The 18,750-nt window shown below is 37.4% G+C and overlaps 1 protein-coding gene across 1 annotated transcript in view; it reads left to right on the top strand.

The window, feature by feature from the left end:
* Nucleotides 1-18,750, top strand: part of LOC122797886 (zinc finger protein 300-like) — a 156,516-nt gene that overhangs the window by 49,130 nt on the left and 88,636 nt on the right. The window contains exon 3 of the mRNA XM_044066405.1: nucleotides 5,301-5,423. Coding sequence (XP_043922340.1) covers nucleotides 5,301-5,423 — 123 coding nt within the window. The remainder of the gene's footprint in view (nucleotides 1-5,300; nucleotides 5,424-18,750) is intronic.

The raw sequence follows: 18,750 nt of genomic DNA, 5'->3' as shown, positions 1-18,750 counted from the left end.
GTCACTGGTGAGTCTGTATGTCTGTTTTTTCAAAGAACATTCTGTAGCTCTTAGGACCATATGAAGTTACTAGCCTATTGGCCCTGAGGCCTTTGCAAGCCTAGCCAAGAATTTAGCCAATGTTCTGACAAGTCAGCACCTGATGCCCCTGTCTAGCAGGGACACAGGTGGAATCCCAGGGGTGTATTTTCTGTTCCCCATCCAGTTATCCAAGTTGCATGTAAAAAGCATCAATGAGGTAGTCTGCTTGACGTGGAGCAGGACTCTGTTCCACAGAAGAGGTAGTCTCTGGGACACAGATCTGTCCTGGCAAGATGTCTAATTGATGTCACACACCAGACTGAGGTTGCACGTGAGGGTTACTCGAGTGGAGTTAGGCTTGCAGATATGCAGCAGTCCCATCAAGACAGGTTCTGGGATTGCCAGACAGAGGTCAGCTCTGAGGAGTCTGTAGGAGACTGAATAGAGGGACAGGGCCTTTATCCTATCTGTGTAGGGTAGATGTTTGAGGCACAGGATTCTCCTGGTGAGGAACCTCTGTGGTCTCTCCAGCTGCTGCATGTGCTTTGTGAGGTACATGCCGAAAGGGGCATTGTACTCAGTAATGGGTCTTATAATGGAAGAATACAGGGATGTTATGACCACCTTGTCCCTGGATGAGATACCCTCACTAACGAGGTCTGCCATGTAGAAAGCTTTCTGTACAACGAGGTCTGCCATGTAGAAAGCTTTCTGTACAACGGAGGCAATGTGGTGGTCAAAAGTCGGTTTGTTGTCATCCTGGGTGCTCAAGTCCCTCATAGCTGATTGGTGCTTAGGACCTTGTTATTAATGTGATAATTTCTGGGGATGTCACTCTCCACAAAGGGGATGATGATGACCCATTTTTTGGCATTCAGTTTGAGGCCATGTTTCTGGCACCAGTCATATGTTTGGATGAGACCCTCTTGGAGGATGTCCACATCACTAGGGGAACTGATGACAGCACCCAGCTTAAAGTCATCTGCAAACTTGATCAGCCATTGCCCACTGGTTTTGGCCTGAACCTCAGAAAAGTATATCCCAAACAAGGGCCCCAGGACTGATCCCTGCGGTATACCACTCATTACTTGTTGACTGCTTGAGGTGGCTCTTGTGATGCATCTTCCAGTTTTCGTGAGCAAAATTCAAAGAAACTCTAGAGTTCAGCAATAAGTAAACTTTTTTGATAAACAAGAATTCAGCATAAATGGAAAATTTGTTGTTTTACTACAAAACCCAACAGAAATATTTGTTGCTTTTATTAGAAAAGCAAACAGAAATGTTGAATCTTCAGTCAGCAAGCTTTCTCAGAGTCTTATTTATTTATTTATTTGTTTGTTTGTTTGAATTTGTTAGCCAAGATAGAATACTCACCTCTAGGACAACTAAACCTTTAGTGCAGACTGACAACAAATACAGCAGTACCAAGCAGGTACCTCACTTTGGCAATATTAAGAAATGGTTCCTTAGTCTTTTATGTACCCTGGATTAGGCACACACCAGCAGATTTTAAAAAAGACCTGCAGCAGCTTATATAATTCCTCTGACTTTCCTGTATATGTAGGATAAATCCAATACAGAGACTCTGCAGTTCCTTCTTAAGGAAAAATAGGCTTTTCTTCCACTCCCTGACTGCCTTCTACATCTACACAAAGTGCCCAGGATTCATCCAAAAAACCCTCTGCAATTAGAGACAATCAAATCAGTCTTGAAGAATAGCCTTAATGTATAGATTGAAACTGTTGTATCTCATTACCTTCAGTACCAGTGTCCTGCTTGCTGGCTCTGTATTTGTTTTTTATCATGCTGTCACTACTGTACATAACATCCTAAGTGAACTAGTTGCATGTCTTTCTTTTCTTTTAAACAAACATTTTTATGAAATTGCCTATGTGAAAAGTGGTAATCATACATTTATATCAATGAAAGCAAACCATATTAACTTCATCTTAGTTTCAAGCATTTTATATCCCCAACCATACTGAAATAATTTTAGTTGCAAACATTATACATCACTTATAATCTACCCAATCATTGTCAGTCAATGACATATCTAATTCATATTCTGCCGCCTTTTAACCCTCATTCCTCCTCTGTATGTATTGTTCCCACAATTCCCATTCATGCCTTTCTTCTCGTATGCTGCTTCTAGTGTTTAATATCAGTCTAGTAGTCATGTCACACATGCTTTATGAAAACACAACCTGTTACTAATAGAATGACTCTGTTTTATATTTAATAAGAAATCCTCTCCCCCTCTCCAAACTACTAGAGAAATATATACATCACCAGTCTCTTCAACATCTACTCCTAAATTAACAATTTAACCTCAACTCAGCATGACTTTGGAACAGCCCACAATACAACAACAGCTCTGCTGTCTTTCTTGAACACTGTTAATATTGTTAGGGACACTGGTGCAATAGTCTCAGTACTATTTTTAAATCTGGCAAAAGCTTTTGACCATGTTTCCCCATACAAAATGTCTATATCAGCTCTCCAACCTATATCTTCCCCCTCCCTCTATCCAACAGTTACTAGCTGTCTGTCTAACAGGTAACAATCAGTAATACGACAAGGTACCCTCTACCCATACTTACCTAAATCCACCGCAGTTCTGCAAGTGTCTGTTCTTGGTCTACTACATTTTTATCAACAACCTTGATAGTTCCACCTGCCATGGATCACTAATTCAGTATGCAGATGACTCTGTTATTATTTGGTCTTCAAATAATCTATTACACCTTCAGCAGATAACCCAAGTAGCCTTCACCTCTGTCAAAGCATGGCTTAGAAGTTCCCAAGTGTTACTTAACCCTTAAAAGTGAAACTTATTTTCTTTTTACATGAAAAAGGAAAGTTTATAACCCTTCTCAAAACAATCCAGAAATCAAAAGTTGTCTCCTATACTAAACTAATAGAAGTTATAACCAATGTAAACCAGAAATTTCATTTTCATATCCAAAATAATATGAAAACGCATAAGAAACTAGGAATGTTATACAGGTATAAACATTTTCTAAATATCTCTACCAAAGCTAACCTTGCCACCACCTACCTCTTAGCTTCACTCCTGTAATAAGCACCTATTTTCATATCAGTAAAATCAAAACTTGAATCATGAAAACCAATAAAAAGTGGCAAAACTACTATCAAATAAGTAAAAATTAATAAAGTCTGTCTCTCTACAAGGTGTGAAAGTAAAAAATAATTTATTGCTCAATAATACCATAAGCGCTTTCATCCCTTCAAAGAGACTTCATCAGATAATCCATCACACTGCTGCCATTCTGTATATACATACTTTCCTTATTACAGATAATTAAAGAATCAATTAATTATGTAAACTTTCCACCATCCTTAAAGGGCCATATCTCAATTAACCATTCCACTTGTTTTTTCTTATTTGCTGTGTGAATGTTACACAAACCTTGTTCAGCTTTTGTAAAAAATCGTTAAAATAAGATACTGTGTAAAAAAGATTGTGTAAAGATGATTGTGTAAAAAATATCTCCCTCACCAAAAACTTTTCCCCCCAGTTTCCTATTAAAAACTTTAATGTAAATGTGTAAATATATTTGTTAAAAATTCTGCTTTTTCTTTAAATATTGGGATTATGGAAACCTGATCATTAGGCCAGGAGGGAACGTGGCATTTAACCTTTTTTCCACAGTCTCCTTTACATAATCTTTTAAACTAAATTATGGGTGTGTTCCTCTTTCCGTATTTGATATCACCCATTCTGAACTTCCTTATATCATGAATCTCACTTCCTCCAACTCCTAAATTAACATTCCTTTTCTCCTATCTTCCTATTTGCTGTTTGTAACTTTCTTCTGTAACTTCTTCCTAATTTAATACAAGCTATTCTCTCATCTACTGAAGCTTTTAATTACTGCTCTCTCACATGTATACTTTGTACTGCATTACTCTTACAATGAGATCATCTTCCTCATTTATACTGATCTGGTATCGAACCCAGGACTAACGTTGTGCACCTTGTACTGCCACTAATGACTTATCTTCCACAACGTAAATATTTCTGTAACAATGTAATCAGTCTTACCTGAACTGTGCATTTAAAATGTGAAACACTGTATCAACTGCATATATTATTAGATAAATGATGTACTTTGGAGCTTTTCTTCCTGGGACTTTTAGATGCAGTCTGACTTTCCCAGGAAACAAATGTCTATAAGTAATAAGTAAACTAAATACTTACCTTAGTAATCTTTGCATGACTGTACACATTTTGCACAATTGTTGCTTTCATTATTGCATTTACCAATGTGTTTGTAGATGCTTTTTGTTGTGTACATGGAATATTCACAAGCCCAGATGTTAACTCCTGTGTAGTAATAGTGTGTAACAGTTCATCATAATTTAATTGCATGTGATTCTGTTTGAGTGGTGTTGACAGTATGTATGTCACTTGTATGCATTTTCATATGTTAACTCTACATTTTTTCCCGTTTCTCATTTTTTTCTGACTTTCTGATTAAGATTCTGGTAAAAAAGTTCCTAGGACCAGAGCACCTAAAATGAATAAACTGACATTTAAAAAAATTATACAGTTTTCCAATGTCTTACCAAATCCTGTTTAGGTGATTTGGCATATTCAAATCTAAAATCTTTGTCAGGAATGCATTTCCTGCAAATGACATGACTGCGCATTGTCAAACTGCAATTATACCTCCCTGAAAGGCCTTGATGGTCTAGTACTTGGTGTTACTTAAAAAAAAAAAAAATGACAAGGTTAATTACAGATTGCAAGATGTCTGATGCAAGGTATTGAAATAAACTTGTGCTTATTTCTTCAATCAGTTTAATCACTTGTGCATTGCCGTACTCTGCTCATTCTGTTGAGGCTTTCTGGTCTTACTTTTATTTACCTTGTGTTTATTTATTCTTCACTGCATTAAAATAGAGAAAGAGATTTGTCAAGAGAATTTATTAATGAGTACTGATAGAAATGAATATTTCTGAAATTCAATGTTAGGAAAACAGTGCTGAAATAGCATTCATATAGAAAAAGCAAAATGGGTAAGTATGTGGAAAAGTTTTAAGTCTTTTTAAGTTACATGGCCTGGCACTAGTCATTGCAAAAGACAGCACAATGGAGGAACAGTAAATGACTATAGAACACAGCCGTTTGACTGCAGAGGTAGCGTCTTTATCCATGGTTTATTAGTAAGTTGTTTGTTTGCCCATCAGCTAGGTAGGAATAAACCAGTATAAACATAGTATAAACTTCTGTAACGATTCCTGATTATTTTCAGGTTACAACATCCCAGTGGACCAACTTTGGTTAATTATTAAGAAACATGAGACAATTCCACCTGGTGACAGTGAAGAAGGAATGATGGTTCATCAAAAGCAGCTTCCTGGTAACAGCACTGACAGTAAGTACATGATCAGTTAATTACAGTTTTCAGTCTGGTAACAGCACTGACAGTAAGTACATGATCAGTTAATTACAGTTTTCAGTCTGGTAACAGCACTGACAGTAAGTACATGATCAGTTAATTACAGTTTTCAGTCTGGTAACAGCACTGACAGTAAGTACATGATCAGTTAATTACAGTTTTCAGTCTGGTAACAGCACTGACAGTAAGTACATGATCAGTTAATTACAGTTTTCAGTCTGGTAACAGCACTGACAGTAAGTACATGATCAGTTAATTACAGTTTTCAGTCTGGTAACAGCACTGACAGTAAGTACATGATCAGTTAATTACAGTTTTCAGTCTGGTAACAGCACTGACAGTAAGTACATGTTCAGTTAATTACAGTTTTCAGTCTGGTAACAGCACTGACAGTAAGTACATGATCAGTTAATTACAGTTTTCAGTCTGGTAACAGCACTGACAGTAAGTACATGATCAGTTAATTACAGTTTTCAGTCTGGTAACAGCACTGACAGTAAGTACATGATCAGTTAATTACAGTTTTCAGTCTGGTAACAGCACTGACAGTAAGTACATGATCAGTTAATTACAGTTTGCAGTCTGGTAACAGCACTGACAGTAAGAACATGATCAGTTAATTACAGTTTTCAGTCTGGTAACAGCACTGACAGTAAGTACATGATCAGTTAATTACAGTTTTCAGTCTGGTAACAACACTGTCAGTAAGTACATGGTCAGTTAATTACAGTTTTCAGTCTGGTAACAGCACTGACAGTAAGTACATGATCAGTTAATTACAGTTTTCAGTCTGGTAACAGCACTGACAGTAAGTACATGATCAGTTAATTACAGTTTTCAGTCTGGTAACAGCACTGACAGTAAGTACATGATCAGTTAATTACAGTTTTCAGTCTGGTAACAGCACTGACAGTAAGTACATGATCAGTTAATTACAGTTTTCAGTCTGGTAACAGCACTGACAGTAAGTACATGATCAGTTAATTACAGTTTTCAGTCTGGTAACAGCACTGACAGTAAGTACATGATCAGTTAATTACAGTTTTCAGTCTGGTAACAGCACTGACAGTAAGTACATGATCAGTTAATTACAGTTTTCAGTCTGGTAACAGCACTGACAGTAAGTACATGATCAGTTAATTACAGTTTTCAGTCTGGTAACAGCACTGACAGTAAGTACATGATCAGTTAATTACAGTTTTCAGTCTGGTAACAGCACTGACAGTAAGTACATGATCAGTTAATTACAGTTTTCAGTCTGGTAACAGCACTGACAGTAAGTACATGATCAGTTAATTACAGTTTTCAGTCTGGTAACAGCACTGACAGTAAGTACATGATCAGTTAATTACAGTTTTCAGTCTGGTAACAGCACTGACAGTAAGTACATGATCAGTTAATTACAGTTTTCAGTCTGGTAACAGCACTGACAGTAAGTACATGATCAGTTAATTACAGTTTTCAGTCTGGTAACAGCACTGACAGTAAGTACATGATCAGTTAATTACAGTTTTCAGTCTGGTAACAGCACTGACAGTAAGTACATGATCAGTTAATTACAGTTTTCAGTCTGGTAACAGCACTGACAGTAAGTACATGATCAGTTAATTACAGTTTTCAGTCTGGTAACAGCACTGACAGTAAGTACATGATCAGTTAATTACAGTTTTCAGTCTGGTAACAGCACTGACAGTAAGTACATGATCAGTTAATTACAGTTTTCAGTCTGGTAACAGCACTGACAGTAAGTACATGATCAGTTAATTACAGTTTTCAGTCTGGTAACAGCACTGACAGTAAGTACATGATCAGTTAATTACAGTTTTCAGTCTGGTAACAGCACTGACAGTAAGTACATGATCAGTTAATTACAGTTTTCAGTCTGGTAACAGCACTGACAGTAAGTACATGATCAGTTAATTACAGTTTTCAGTCTGGTAACAGCACTGACAGTAAGTACATGATCAGTTAATTACAGTTTTCAGTCTGGTAACAGCACTGACAGTAAGTACATGATCAGTTAATTACAGTTTTCAGTCTGGTAACAGCACTGACAGTAAGTACATGATCAGTTAATTACAGTTTTCAGTCTGGTAACAGCACTGACAGTAAGTACATGATCAGTTAATTACAGTTTTCAGTCTGGTAACAGCACTGACAGTAAGTACATGATCAGTTAATTACAGTTTTCAGTCTGGTAACAGCGCTGACAGTAAGTACATGATCAGTTAATGACAGTTTTCAGTCTGGTAACAGCACTGACAGTAAGTACATGATCAGTTAATTACAGTTTTCAGTCTGGTAACAGCACTGACAGTAAGTACATGATCAGTTAATTACAGTTTTCAGTCTGGTAACAGCACTGACAGTAAGTACATGATCAGTTAATTACAGTTTTCAGTCTGGTAACAGCACTGACAGTAAGTACATGATCAGTTAATTACAGTTTTCAGTCTGGTAACAGCACTGACAGTAAGTACATGATCAGTTAATTACAGTTTTCAGTCTGGTAACAGCACTGACAGTAAGTACATGATCAGTTAATTACAGTTTTCAGTCTGGTAACAGCACTGACAGTAAGTACATGATCAGTTAATTACAGTTTTCAGTCTGGTAACAGCACTGACAGTAAGTACATGATCAGTTAATTACAGTTTTCAGTCTGGTAACAGCACTGACAGTAAGTACATGATCAGTTAATTACAGTTTTCAGTCTGGTAACAGCACTGACAGTAAGTACATGATCAGTTAATTACAGTTTTCAGTCTGGTACCAGCACTGACAGTAAGTACATGATCAGTTAATTACAGTTTTCAGTCTGGTAACAGCACTGACAGTAAGTACATGATCAGTTAATTACAGTTTTCAGTCTGGTAACAGCACTGACAGTAAGTACATGATCAGTTAATTACAGTTTTCAGTCTGGTAACAGCACTGACAGTAAGTACATGATCAGTTAATTACAGTTTTCAGTCTGGTAACAGCACTGACAGTAAGTACATGATCAGTTAATTACAGTTTTCAGTCTGGTAACAGCACTGACAGTAAGTACATGATCAGTTAATTACAGTTTTCAGTCTGGTAACAGCACTGACAGTAAGTACATGATCAGTTAATTACAGTTTTCAGTCTGGTAACAGCACTGACAGTAAGTACATGATCAGTTAATTACAGTTTTCAGTCTGGTAACAGCACTGACAGTAAGTACATGATCAGTTAATTACAGTTTTCAGTCTGGTAACAGCAGCACTGACAGTAAGTACATGATCAGTTAATTACAGTTTTCAGTCTGGTAACAGCACTGACAGTAAGTACATGATCAGTTAATTACAGTTTTCAGTCTGGTAACAGCACTGACAGTAAGTACATGATCAGTTAATTACAGTTTTCAGTCTGGTAACAGCACTGACAGTAAGTACATGATCAGTTAATTACAGTTTTCAGTCTGGTAACAGCACTGACAGTAAGTACATGATCAGTTAATTACAGTTTTCAGTCTGGTAACAGCACTGACAGTAAGTACATGATCAGTTAATTACAGTTTTCAGTCTGGTAACAGCACTGACAGTAAGTACATGATCAGTTAATTACAGTTTTCAGTCTGGTAACAGCACTGACAGTAAGTACATGATCAGTTAATTACAGTTTTCAGTCTGGTAACAGCACTGACAGTAAGTACATGATCAGTTAATTACAGTTTTCAGTCTGGTAACAGCACTGACAGTAAGTACATGATCAGTTAATTACAGTTTTCAGTCTGGTAACAGCACTGACAGTAAGTACATGATCAGTTAATTACAGTTTTCAGTCTGGTAACAGCACTGACAGTAAGTACATGATCAGTTAATTACAGTTTTCAGTCTGGTAACAGCACTGACAGTAAGTACATGATCAGTTAATTACAGTTTTCAGTCTGGTAACAGCACTGACAGTAAGTACATGATCAGTTAATTACAGTTTTCAGTCTGGTAACAGCACTGACAGTAAGTACATGATCAGTTAATTACAGTTTTCAGTCTGGTAACAGCACTGACAGTAAGTACATGATCAGTTAATTACAGTTTTCAGTCTGGTAACAGCACTGACAGTAAGTACATGATCAGTTAATTACAGTTTTCAGTCTGGTAACAGCACTGACAGTAAGTACATGATCAGTTAATTACAGTTTTCAGTCTGGTAACAGCACTGACAGTAAGTACATGATCAGTTAATTACAGTTTTCAGTCTGGTAACAGCACTGACAGTAAGTACATGATCAGTTAATTACAGTTTTCAGTCTGGTAACAGCACTGACAGTAAGTACATGATCAGTTAATTACAGTTTTCAGTCTGGTAACAGCACTGACAGTAAGTACATGATCAGTTAATTACAGTTTTCAGTCTGGTAACAGCACTGACAGTAAGTACATGATCAGTTAATTACAGTTTTCAGTCTGGTAACAGCACTGACAGTAAGTACATGATCAGTTAATTACAGTTTTCAGTCTGGTAACAGCACTGACAGTAAGTACATGATCAGTTAATTACAGTTTTCAGTCTGGTAACAGCACTGACAGTAAGTACATGATCAGTTAATTACAGTTTTCAGTCTGGTAACAGCACTGACAGTAAGTACATGATCAGTTAATTACAGTTTTCAGTCTGGTAACAGCACTGACAGTAAGTACATGATCAGTTAATTACAGTTTTCAGTCTGGTAACAGCACTGACAGTAAGTACATGATCAGTTAATTACAGTTTTCAGTCTGGTAACAGCACTGACAGTAAGTACATGATCAGTTAATTACAGTTTTCAGTCTGGTAACAGCACTGACAGTAAGTACATGATCAGTTAATTACAGTTTTCAGTCTGGTAACAGCACTGACAGTAAGTACATGATCAGTTAATTACAGTTTTCAGTCTGGTAACAGCACTGACAGTAAGTACATGATCAGTTAATTACAGTTTTCAGTCTGGTAACAGCACTGACAGTAAGTACATGATCAGTTAATTACAGTTTTCAGTCTGGTAACAGCACTGACAGTAAGTACATGATCAGTTAATTACAGTTTTCAGTCTGGTAACAGCACTGACAGTAAGTACATGATCAGTTAATTACAGTTTTCAGTCTGGTAACAGCACTGACAGTAAGTACATGATCAGTTAATTACAGTTTTCAGTCTGGTAACAGCACTGACAGTAAGTACATGATCAGTTAATTACAGTTTTCAGTCTGGTAACAGCACTGACAGTAAGTACATGATCAGTTAATTACAGTTTTCAGTCTGGTAACAGCACTGACAGTAAGTACATGATCAGTTAATTACAGTTTTCAGTCTGGTAACAGCACTGACAGTAAGTACATGATCAGTTAATTACAGTTTTCAGTCTGGTAACAGCACTGACAGTAAGTACATGATCAGTTAATTACAGTTTTCAGTCTGGTAACAGCACTGACAGTAAGTACATGATCAGTTAATTACAGTTTTCAGTCTGGTAACAGCACTGACAGTAAGTACATGATCAGTTAATTACAGTTTTCAGTCTGGTAACAGCACTGACAGTAAGTACATGATCAGTTAATTACAGTTTTCAGTCTGGTAACAGCACTGACAGTAAGTACATGATCAGTTAATTACAGTTTTCAGTCTGGTAACAGCACTGACAGTAAGTACATGATCAGTTAATTACAGTTTTCAGTCTGGTAACAGCACTGACAGTAAGTACATGATCAGTTAATTACAGTTTTCAGTCTGGTAACAGCACTGACAGTAAGTACATGATCAGTTAATTACAGTTTTCAGTCTGGTAACAGCACTGACAGTAAGTACATGATCAGTTAATTACAGTTTTCAGTCTGGTAACAGCACTGACAGTAAGTACATGATCAGTTAATTACAGTTTTCAGTCTGGTAACAGCACTGACAGTAAGTACATGATCAGTTAATTACAGTTTTCAGTCTGGTAACAGCACTGACAGTAAGTACATGATCAGTTAATTACAGTTTTCAGTCTGGTAACAGCACTGACAGTAAGTACATGATCAGTTAATTACAGTTTTCAGCCTGGTAACAGCACTGACAGTAAGTACATGATCAGTTAATTACAGTTTTCAGTCTGGTAACAGCACTGACAGTAAGTACATGATCAGTTATTACAGTTTTCAGTCTGGTAACAGCACTGACAGTAAGTACATGATCAGTTAATTACAGTTTTCAGTCTGGTAACAGCACTGACAGTAAGTACATGATCAGTTAATTACAGTTTTCAGTTCTTCCCCTGTTTTTGTCTAACAGTAAACTAAGAATCAAAGTAGGTAAAGGATGAATGGAGTGCATCAGTCTAGCAAAAAGTCTTAAATATACCAAGTGCAGCAATCTTATCAAAGCTGCTAGTTTTATTTTCATAGGCTCCATTTGGAAATGTCATTTGTCTTTTATAATGAGAGAAGGTCTGTTGACCAGAAGCAGAACTGCTGAAACAGAATTAAAGCGTAAAGAGTAGAGAACAGCATAAGAACTGCATCTAGGACTAAAAAATAGTACATCACAAAATCCTTCAAATGTGGGAGGTGAGAAACTGAGCCGTACTGCAGAACATGATGTACTGAAGGCTGGTTCTGAGCAGTACTACAGAACATGGTGTGGTACTGAAGGCTGGGGGTGAGCAGTACTACAGAACATGGTGTGGTACTGAAGGCTGGGGGTGAGCAGTACTACAGAACAAGAGATGCTATGCATTTGTCTCAAGTCTATAAAAATGTTAATTATATAGAAACGTATTCTTTGTCAGACGGGATGTAAATTCATTATCTATTGTGATACCCAATGAATTTGAGATTGGAAGTATTAGACAATTTTTATCAAAGCCACAGAGGCACGATTACGTTGGTTTGGTCATGTGCTGAGGAGGGATGCTGGGTATATTGGGAAAAAAATGCTAAGGATGAAGGTACCGGGTAACAGGAAAAGAGGAAGGCCTAAGATAAGGTTTATGGATGTGGTGAGAGAGAACATGCAGGTGGTTGGTGTGACAGAGCAAGATGTAGAGGACAGGAAGAAACGGAAACAAGGGATCCGCTGTGGCGACCCCTAACGGGAATAGCCGAAAGAAGAGATAATGAGACAATTTTTATCAAATTATACTAATTACACCAATAGCATAATAAATTTGATACCCATATTTCTCAATTTTAGAAAATAATATTTTTTGTTTAATGAGAAATACTATTTACAGAAATGGGTGTTGCCATGAGCACTGTATGCACCAATGGCTATGCGAACAGAGTTTTGGCTTTATGGGAATTGACATGTTTTGACTGGCCATCTATTCACTAAAACTCTGTTTACATTTTGTTATCTATTCACTAAATATCTCAAATTCTATGTACATTTTGTTTGTATATATTTATTTGGACAGGGTCAATACAAGATCTGTATACGTTTATTGAATTTTTGCATAACACTACGACCTTTTTGAAAATTACTATCAAGCACTATGACAGTTTAATTTTATGGATGTATCGGTGTTAAAGATGATGATTGTATTAATACTATATATAAAAAAAAAGCTGCAAAAAGAATACTACAGTACACAGAAGTAGTATGCATCCTCGCCTTGTATATAAGAATGTTTTGAAGGGTCAGTTTATTAGAGCCACTGGGCTAAATAATAATGATTAAAATTCTTGAAAAAATTTTAATGACATGTGTAAAGATTTTCTACAAAAGTTATTCAGAAAATGAAGTTGATAGTACACTTGTTGATGTTTTAACAAATAGAAAAACTACTTTCATTTCTATGTGATTTGATAGGTCATTTAATGTTTGGAAGCCGATTCACACTTGTACGCTTTAGACATGCCTTGAAGTTGCTTCCTTCCTGTAGATTTGTTGACCGAGTTGTGGGTTTTGGTTGTTGATTTTAATTTTAGCACGATCCTGATAGGATATTGCTTTCACCAACCTTAGAAATGGTTTATGGAACAGTATATGCATGGGGTAGCAGTCTACTTCTCTTTGCACTAATTAGTGTTATCGTTAATTTATAATTAGGGACTGAGTGGTATTTTGAAGCAGTTCAATTTCAAGCAGATGTGGATTGGGCAGATGTATGAAAGGCACGAGTTGATGTCTGCCTTGAGTGATTATGGGGTTTACTTGGGGCATTTAGTTTTATGTATTAATATGTACAAGGAGATAGTTGCCCTTCGCTTTCGCTTTAGCTCTAGAGGTAGTGATTTTCAACCCCAATAGATTTTATTTTGGTTTATACAGCAATCACAAAGCTGCATGAACCCTTTCTTTTTTTTTTTATTGGACAAATTCTGTTTTGGTAGATTTTGATAGGCCCACAGGCTATTGTTTCCTGATTGGCTTTAAACGTTTCTTTAATATTCAGAGACTGTTTTCGTCTTAGATTGATGTTTGATGGATTGGTGGTGTTGAGCTGTTGCTAATACTGTTAGGATAGTAATCCAGCTGTTTTGACAGGAGCTTGCAGAACATGTTGATTCATTATTTGATTGCTTTAATACAATGAGTATGGGTTGGTATATCTGCGCCCATTTTGGGCGGACTCGTATATTTTATGAATTGTGATCGGTTTAGTGTGGAATTTACTAGTTTTGATAGGTTAGTTAGTTTTGAGGTTTCATTCTATTATTTATTTAGTTACATTTGTTGACCGGGCTAATCTAACTGGGTACATGTCCATTTTCAGTAGAGGCCCAGGGAGAAAAGCTCCAAGCATAGGCAGAAACTTATTATACAACATTAATATAAAATATTAAGCTGTGATCAAATGCAGATAATAATATTTGAGAGAAAAAATAATGTGTACAGTGTCATTTAGTGGGGAATTAACTAAGATCAAATACAGAAAATAAACGATATTTGTTTTTTTTTTTTTGTTTTGTTTTTTTTACTAGGACAGAGATCATATTACCTCTTGGTTTGAGGTTAGCTTAATTGTTAGTACAAGTAGGCAACATAGTACAGTAGAGAAGTGAAGTAAAAGGGAGAGCAGGATGGGTAAAGTGGAAAATCAGTCAGGGTTTGTGCAGGGACAAAGCCAGTGACTTTTAAGATATTCTTTAAGATGTTTTTCTAAAAGATGTGTGGAAGAGAGAGTAGAAAGTTGACTTGGAAGCTGGTTCCAGGCTTTTCCCACTGTGTTAGTGAAAAGTGACTCCCCAGCTTTGTTAGATTTAATAGTGGAAACTAGAAGCTTATTAGCTGAGCGAAGAGTTGTAAGGCTTTTGTAAGGGGTAGTTAGATTAGATTAGTGAGGATTGGGGTATTATTAGGGTGGTAAAGTATATTTTGGGTTATAGTAAGTTGATGACAGAGTAGTTGGTGCTGCAGTTCTAACCATCCCAATTGTTTGAGGTTGAGACAGTGGTAGGTTCTGAAAGGGTTGCCAGAGGCGAATCTGGCTATGTTGTTATAGCTAGTGACAAGTTTGTTAAGGTTGTTTTTAGAAAGATTGGTCTAAATTGCAGAAGCATACAACAGGGTAGAGATCAGGTGGGTCTGGGCAATAGTGGTTCTGGCTGTTGGTGTAAGGAAGGGTTTAAGGAACCTAGTTTTTTTGTTGGCAGACTTTATGGTAGTGTTAATATAGTCGTCATAGCTAAGGTTGTTGTCTATGGTTATCCCCAGGAGATGGGTTGTGGTATCGGGAGATATGGTGGTTCCATTGTTAGAGGTTATTGTGGAGTGAATTTGTGGTAATTTTTGAGTAGGAGCAAAGAGTAATAATTTTGTTTTTTGGGGGTTCAGGAGGAGGCAGTGTTGCATGAACCAATTTTCCACAATATGAAATACAGTTTGGGTGAGGGTCTGGAGTGAGGTTAAGGACCTAGTTGAGCATATTAAAGTTGAATCCTCAGCATATTGTATGCAGGTGGCTTGAGGAATTTTAGTATTTAGTTCATTAATAATAAACATTGAAAAGAGAATAGAGCCTAGGATTGAGCCTTGCGGTACTCCAATGTTTACAGGGAGGGGAGTTGAAAGCTTATTATCCCAAAGTACTGCTTGCTGTCGGTTGTCTAAATAAAATTTAAACCAGAGTAATGCTTGTGTGTCCAGTGAATGGGCTTTTAGTACCTCAATAAGCAGATTATGGTTGACCATATCAAAGGCTTTTGAAAGGTTGATAAATAGTGTGGAGGAAAGAGAGTTATTGTTATGATTTTTGTTTATAGAGTCAGAAAAGGATAGCAGGGCAGTTGTACTATGGAATGGTCTGAAGCCATGTTGGCAATTAGCAAGTAAATTGTTGTGGAGGAGGTGGTCAAGTAGTTGTTGATGGATACATTTTTCCATTATTTTAGCTATTGGAGAGAGTAGGGCGATTGGTCTAAAGTTGGAAATATCAGTTGATGTCCCACCTTTATGTAGAGGGATGATGTGAGAGACCTTCCATATAAAAGGGATTTTGCTTTCTGTAATATTATGTATAAGGATAGAAATAGGGTAGGCAAAGGCTTTAGCTGCAATTTGCAGGTATTCTGCTGGTAGACAGTCAGCAGAAGGGGTGCATGGCTTGAGTTTTTGAAGGAGGTTACAAATGAGGGATGTAGGTACCGGTTGTATGTGAAAGGAAGGAACTGGATTAATTGTGGTATTAGGTGGGAGGGTGCTAATGGGTGATAGAGTATTAGCTAGAGTTTGAATGGCTTCTGTAAAGTAGTTGTTAAAGGAATCTGTGATTAGCTTAGGGTTATTATGGGTGATTCCTGATGGGGTAGGAGTCTTGGAGTGCCCTGGCCGAAGTAGTTTGTTCATAGCTGACCAGAAATTTTGTGGTTTTTGTTTGTGGGTTTGTTGGAGGTGGAGGTAAAAGTTTTTTTTTTGTCTATCAGAATTTCTTTTTTGGTGGCATTTCTTAATTGTTTAAAGTAAAGGTGATCTGATGGGCTTTTAGAGTCTGTTCACTTGGCCCAAATTTTATTTTTTAGGAGGATTGTTTGCCTAGTTTGTTTTGTGAGCCATGGGGCAGTTTTGTTCTTTATTCGGGAAGAGCAATAGGGGGCATGGTAGTCTAGGATTTGAAGGAATCTAGTATTAAAGTAGGTCACTGCTGCGTCAAGTTGAAGATGGAGCAGTGGTGACCAGTTGCATGCTTTCAGTTCTGTTTGGAAGTTCTCAGGATGAAAGTTTTTTTTTTAGAACTGGAGGTTTTGAAAATAGTAGCATTAGGGCTATGAAGTTTTTGTTTAATTATATAGGTTAGAGCATGGTCACTGATGTCATCTGGAAGGGTTCCTGGCTTATAAGTACTGGGGTGACTGTTTATGAGGATCCAGTCTAGTGTGGTTTCTTAACCACCCCTACTAGAACCCACAAACAAAGTGGTAATCATTTGTGAGAAACCATAAAGATTTATGTGGTTGATGGGATTGGGGGACCTACAGGTAGCCCAGTCTATATTAAAGTCACCTAACACAATGGTTTCCTGAGGTAGGTGGGTAGATAGGCCACTAAGTATATTTTCAAGTGTACAGATATTGTTTCCGGGGGGAACGATAGGAACAGATTATATAGATGGATTTATAGTTATTGATTTGAAGTTTAGCTGTAAGGGTTTCTGTAATGGAGTTTGAGGGAAGTGGCACATTGAAAAGCAACACTTGGAGTTCTGATTTATACACAATGGCTACTCTCCCACCTTTTTTGGTAATGCGGTCACATCTCAGGATGTTATATCCTGGGGGGGGGGCTAATCTCATGGTCCTTGGTTGAAGGTTTAAGCCAAGTTTCAGTAATACAGAGGCTATGGAATGTGTGCACATCTAGGAGTGCATGTAGGTGGGATATTTTATTGTTAATGCTACGGATGTGAAGGTGAGCTATCAGGAGGGAGTTAGATGAACTTGTTGGGGTAAAGGTGGTATGGGATTTTTGGTTTAGTGGGTTACTGGGAAGTCTTGTATTGGGGCCAGGGTTTGGATGAATATCACCATCTAATAGGAGATGTTGTTGAGGTTTTTGTATTAGTTTTATGATTTTATAGTAGTTGTTAGGGGATTTCTTGTCATGGAAGTAAGTGATATGGTTAGATCTGTGGTACTTTGGAAGTACAGCTAGAAGTAGAGGTTATGTTAATGTGGTTGAGTGAAGTTATATGTGATACTGGTTGGGTTTGTTGGTGGGGGTGGTGCTGTTCAGGCAGAGAAAAATGTTCAAAGAACGTTAGTGAGAATGCTAGGGTTAGGGAAGCTAGAATAATAGGTAAGAGTAGGAGGTATGTGTAAATAGAGTTATGTTTAAAGGCCATTAGGATGAATAGGAAAGGGTGGAATGAGATGAAGGAAGGAGTCTTGTATTGTGTAGAAATAAAGGTGTCTAGTATCAGGTGAAAATAAAGGAACCAGAAGTAGGGAGAGTTTTAAGAGATAGAGTGGACTGAGGAAAAAAAGTTTAATATGAGTTATTATAAGGTTACAATAGGAAAGGAAGTTATGTTTAGTTGGTAAATACAGGAGGATATAGTAAGGACAGATAAGAGGGTGTAAAGGTGTTAAGTAACTTTAAGGAGTAATTGTAGTTGGGGGAGGGGGTAAGTGGAAGTAGTGATGTGTAGTTGAGGGGTAGGGGATGTGGCTATGGAAGTGTAAAGCTAACAGCACCAGGGGTGGGTGAGAATTGGGGGTAGGGTAGGGGAGCAGAGTGAGCCCGCATGGCGAATGGAGCGGGATAGAGCAGGTAGAGAAAGAGTTAGCAGAGATGATCAGAGAGTAGTAGGTTCCAGGTGCAGTGAAGGTGGTCACAGGTAAGTAGAGTTTGGTAAAATAGGTTGAAGGTAGAAAAGGATAGTGGAGTGGGAGGAAATAGAAGAAATATAATGGAGCTAGGGGGTGTGAAAGGAAAGGGATAAGAGCAGCAATGGAGCTAGGGGGTGTGAAAGGAAAGGGATAAGAGCAGCAAAACAATGTGGAAGATTAGCAGCTAGTCAAGGGGAAAAGTCTGAGAGAAGATCTAGAGAAGAAACTAGGGAAAGTGGGGCAATAGTTATAGCCTAAGGCTAGCTTGGAGTGCCACCTAGTGGGCAGAAAGCAGAATACAACAAGGTAACTGTGATAAAGGTAGCAGGTAGAGGTGAAACAGATAATGGGTTCAGTGGGTATGGGAAAATTAGCAGTAGGAACACACAGAGAGGAGTATGGCTGCTGGTTTCCTGACTCAGTGGCTTAAATACTATCTCTACTTGGTACAAGATAAATTACACAGAAACAAGTCTACAACCTATACTAGGTAAAATGTAAATTAAATAGATACACTTGAAGAAGTAGGGCTTGGGTGTAGCATACTTTCT

Source organism: Protopterus annectens, chromosome 3.part1 (assembly GCF_019279795.1).
Source record: "Protopterus annectens isolate FY-2018-M chromosome 3.part1, PAN1.0, whole genome shotgun sequence".
In the NCBI taxonomy this organism is placed as follows: Eukaryota; Metazoa; Chordata; order Ceratodontiformes; family Protopteridae; genus Protopterus; species Protopterus annectens.
The sequence above is the reverse complement of the archived record's forward strand: the minus strand, read 5'-3'. Positions and strand labels throughout refer to the sequence as shown.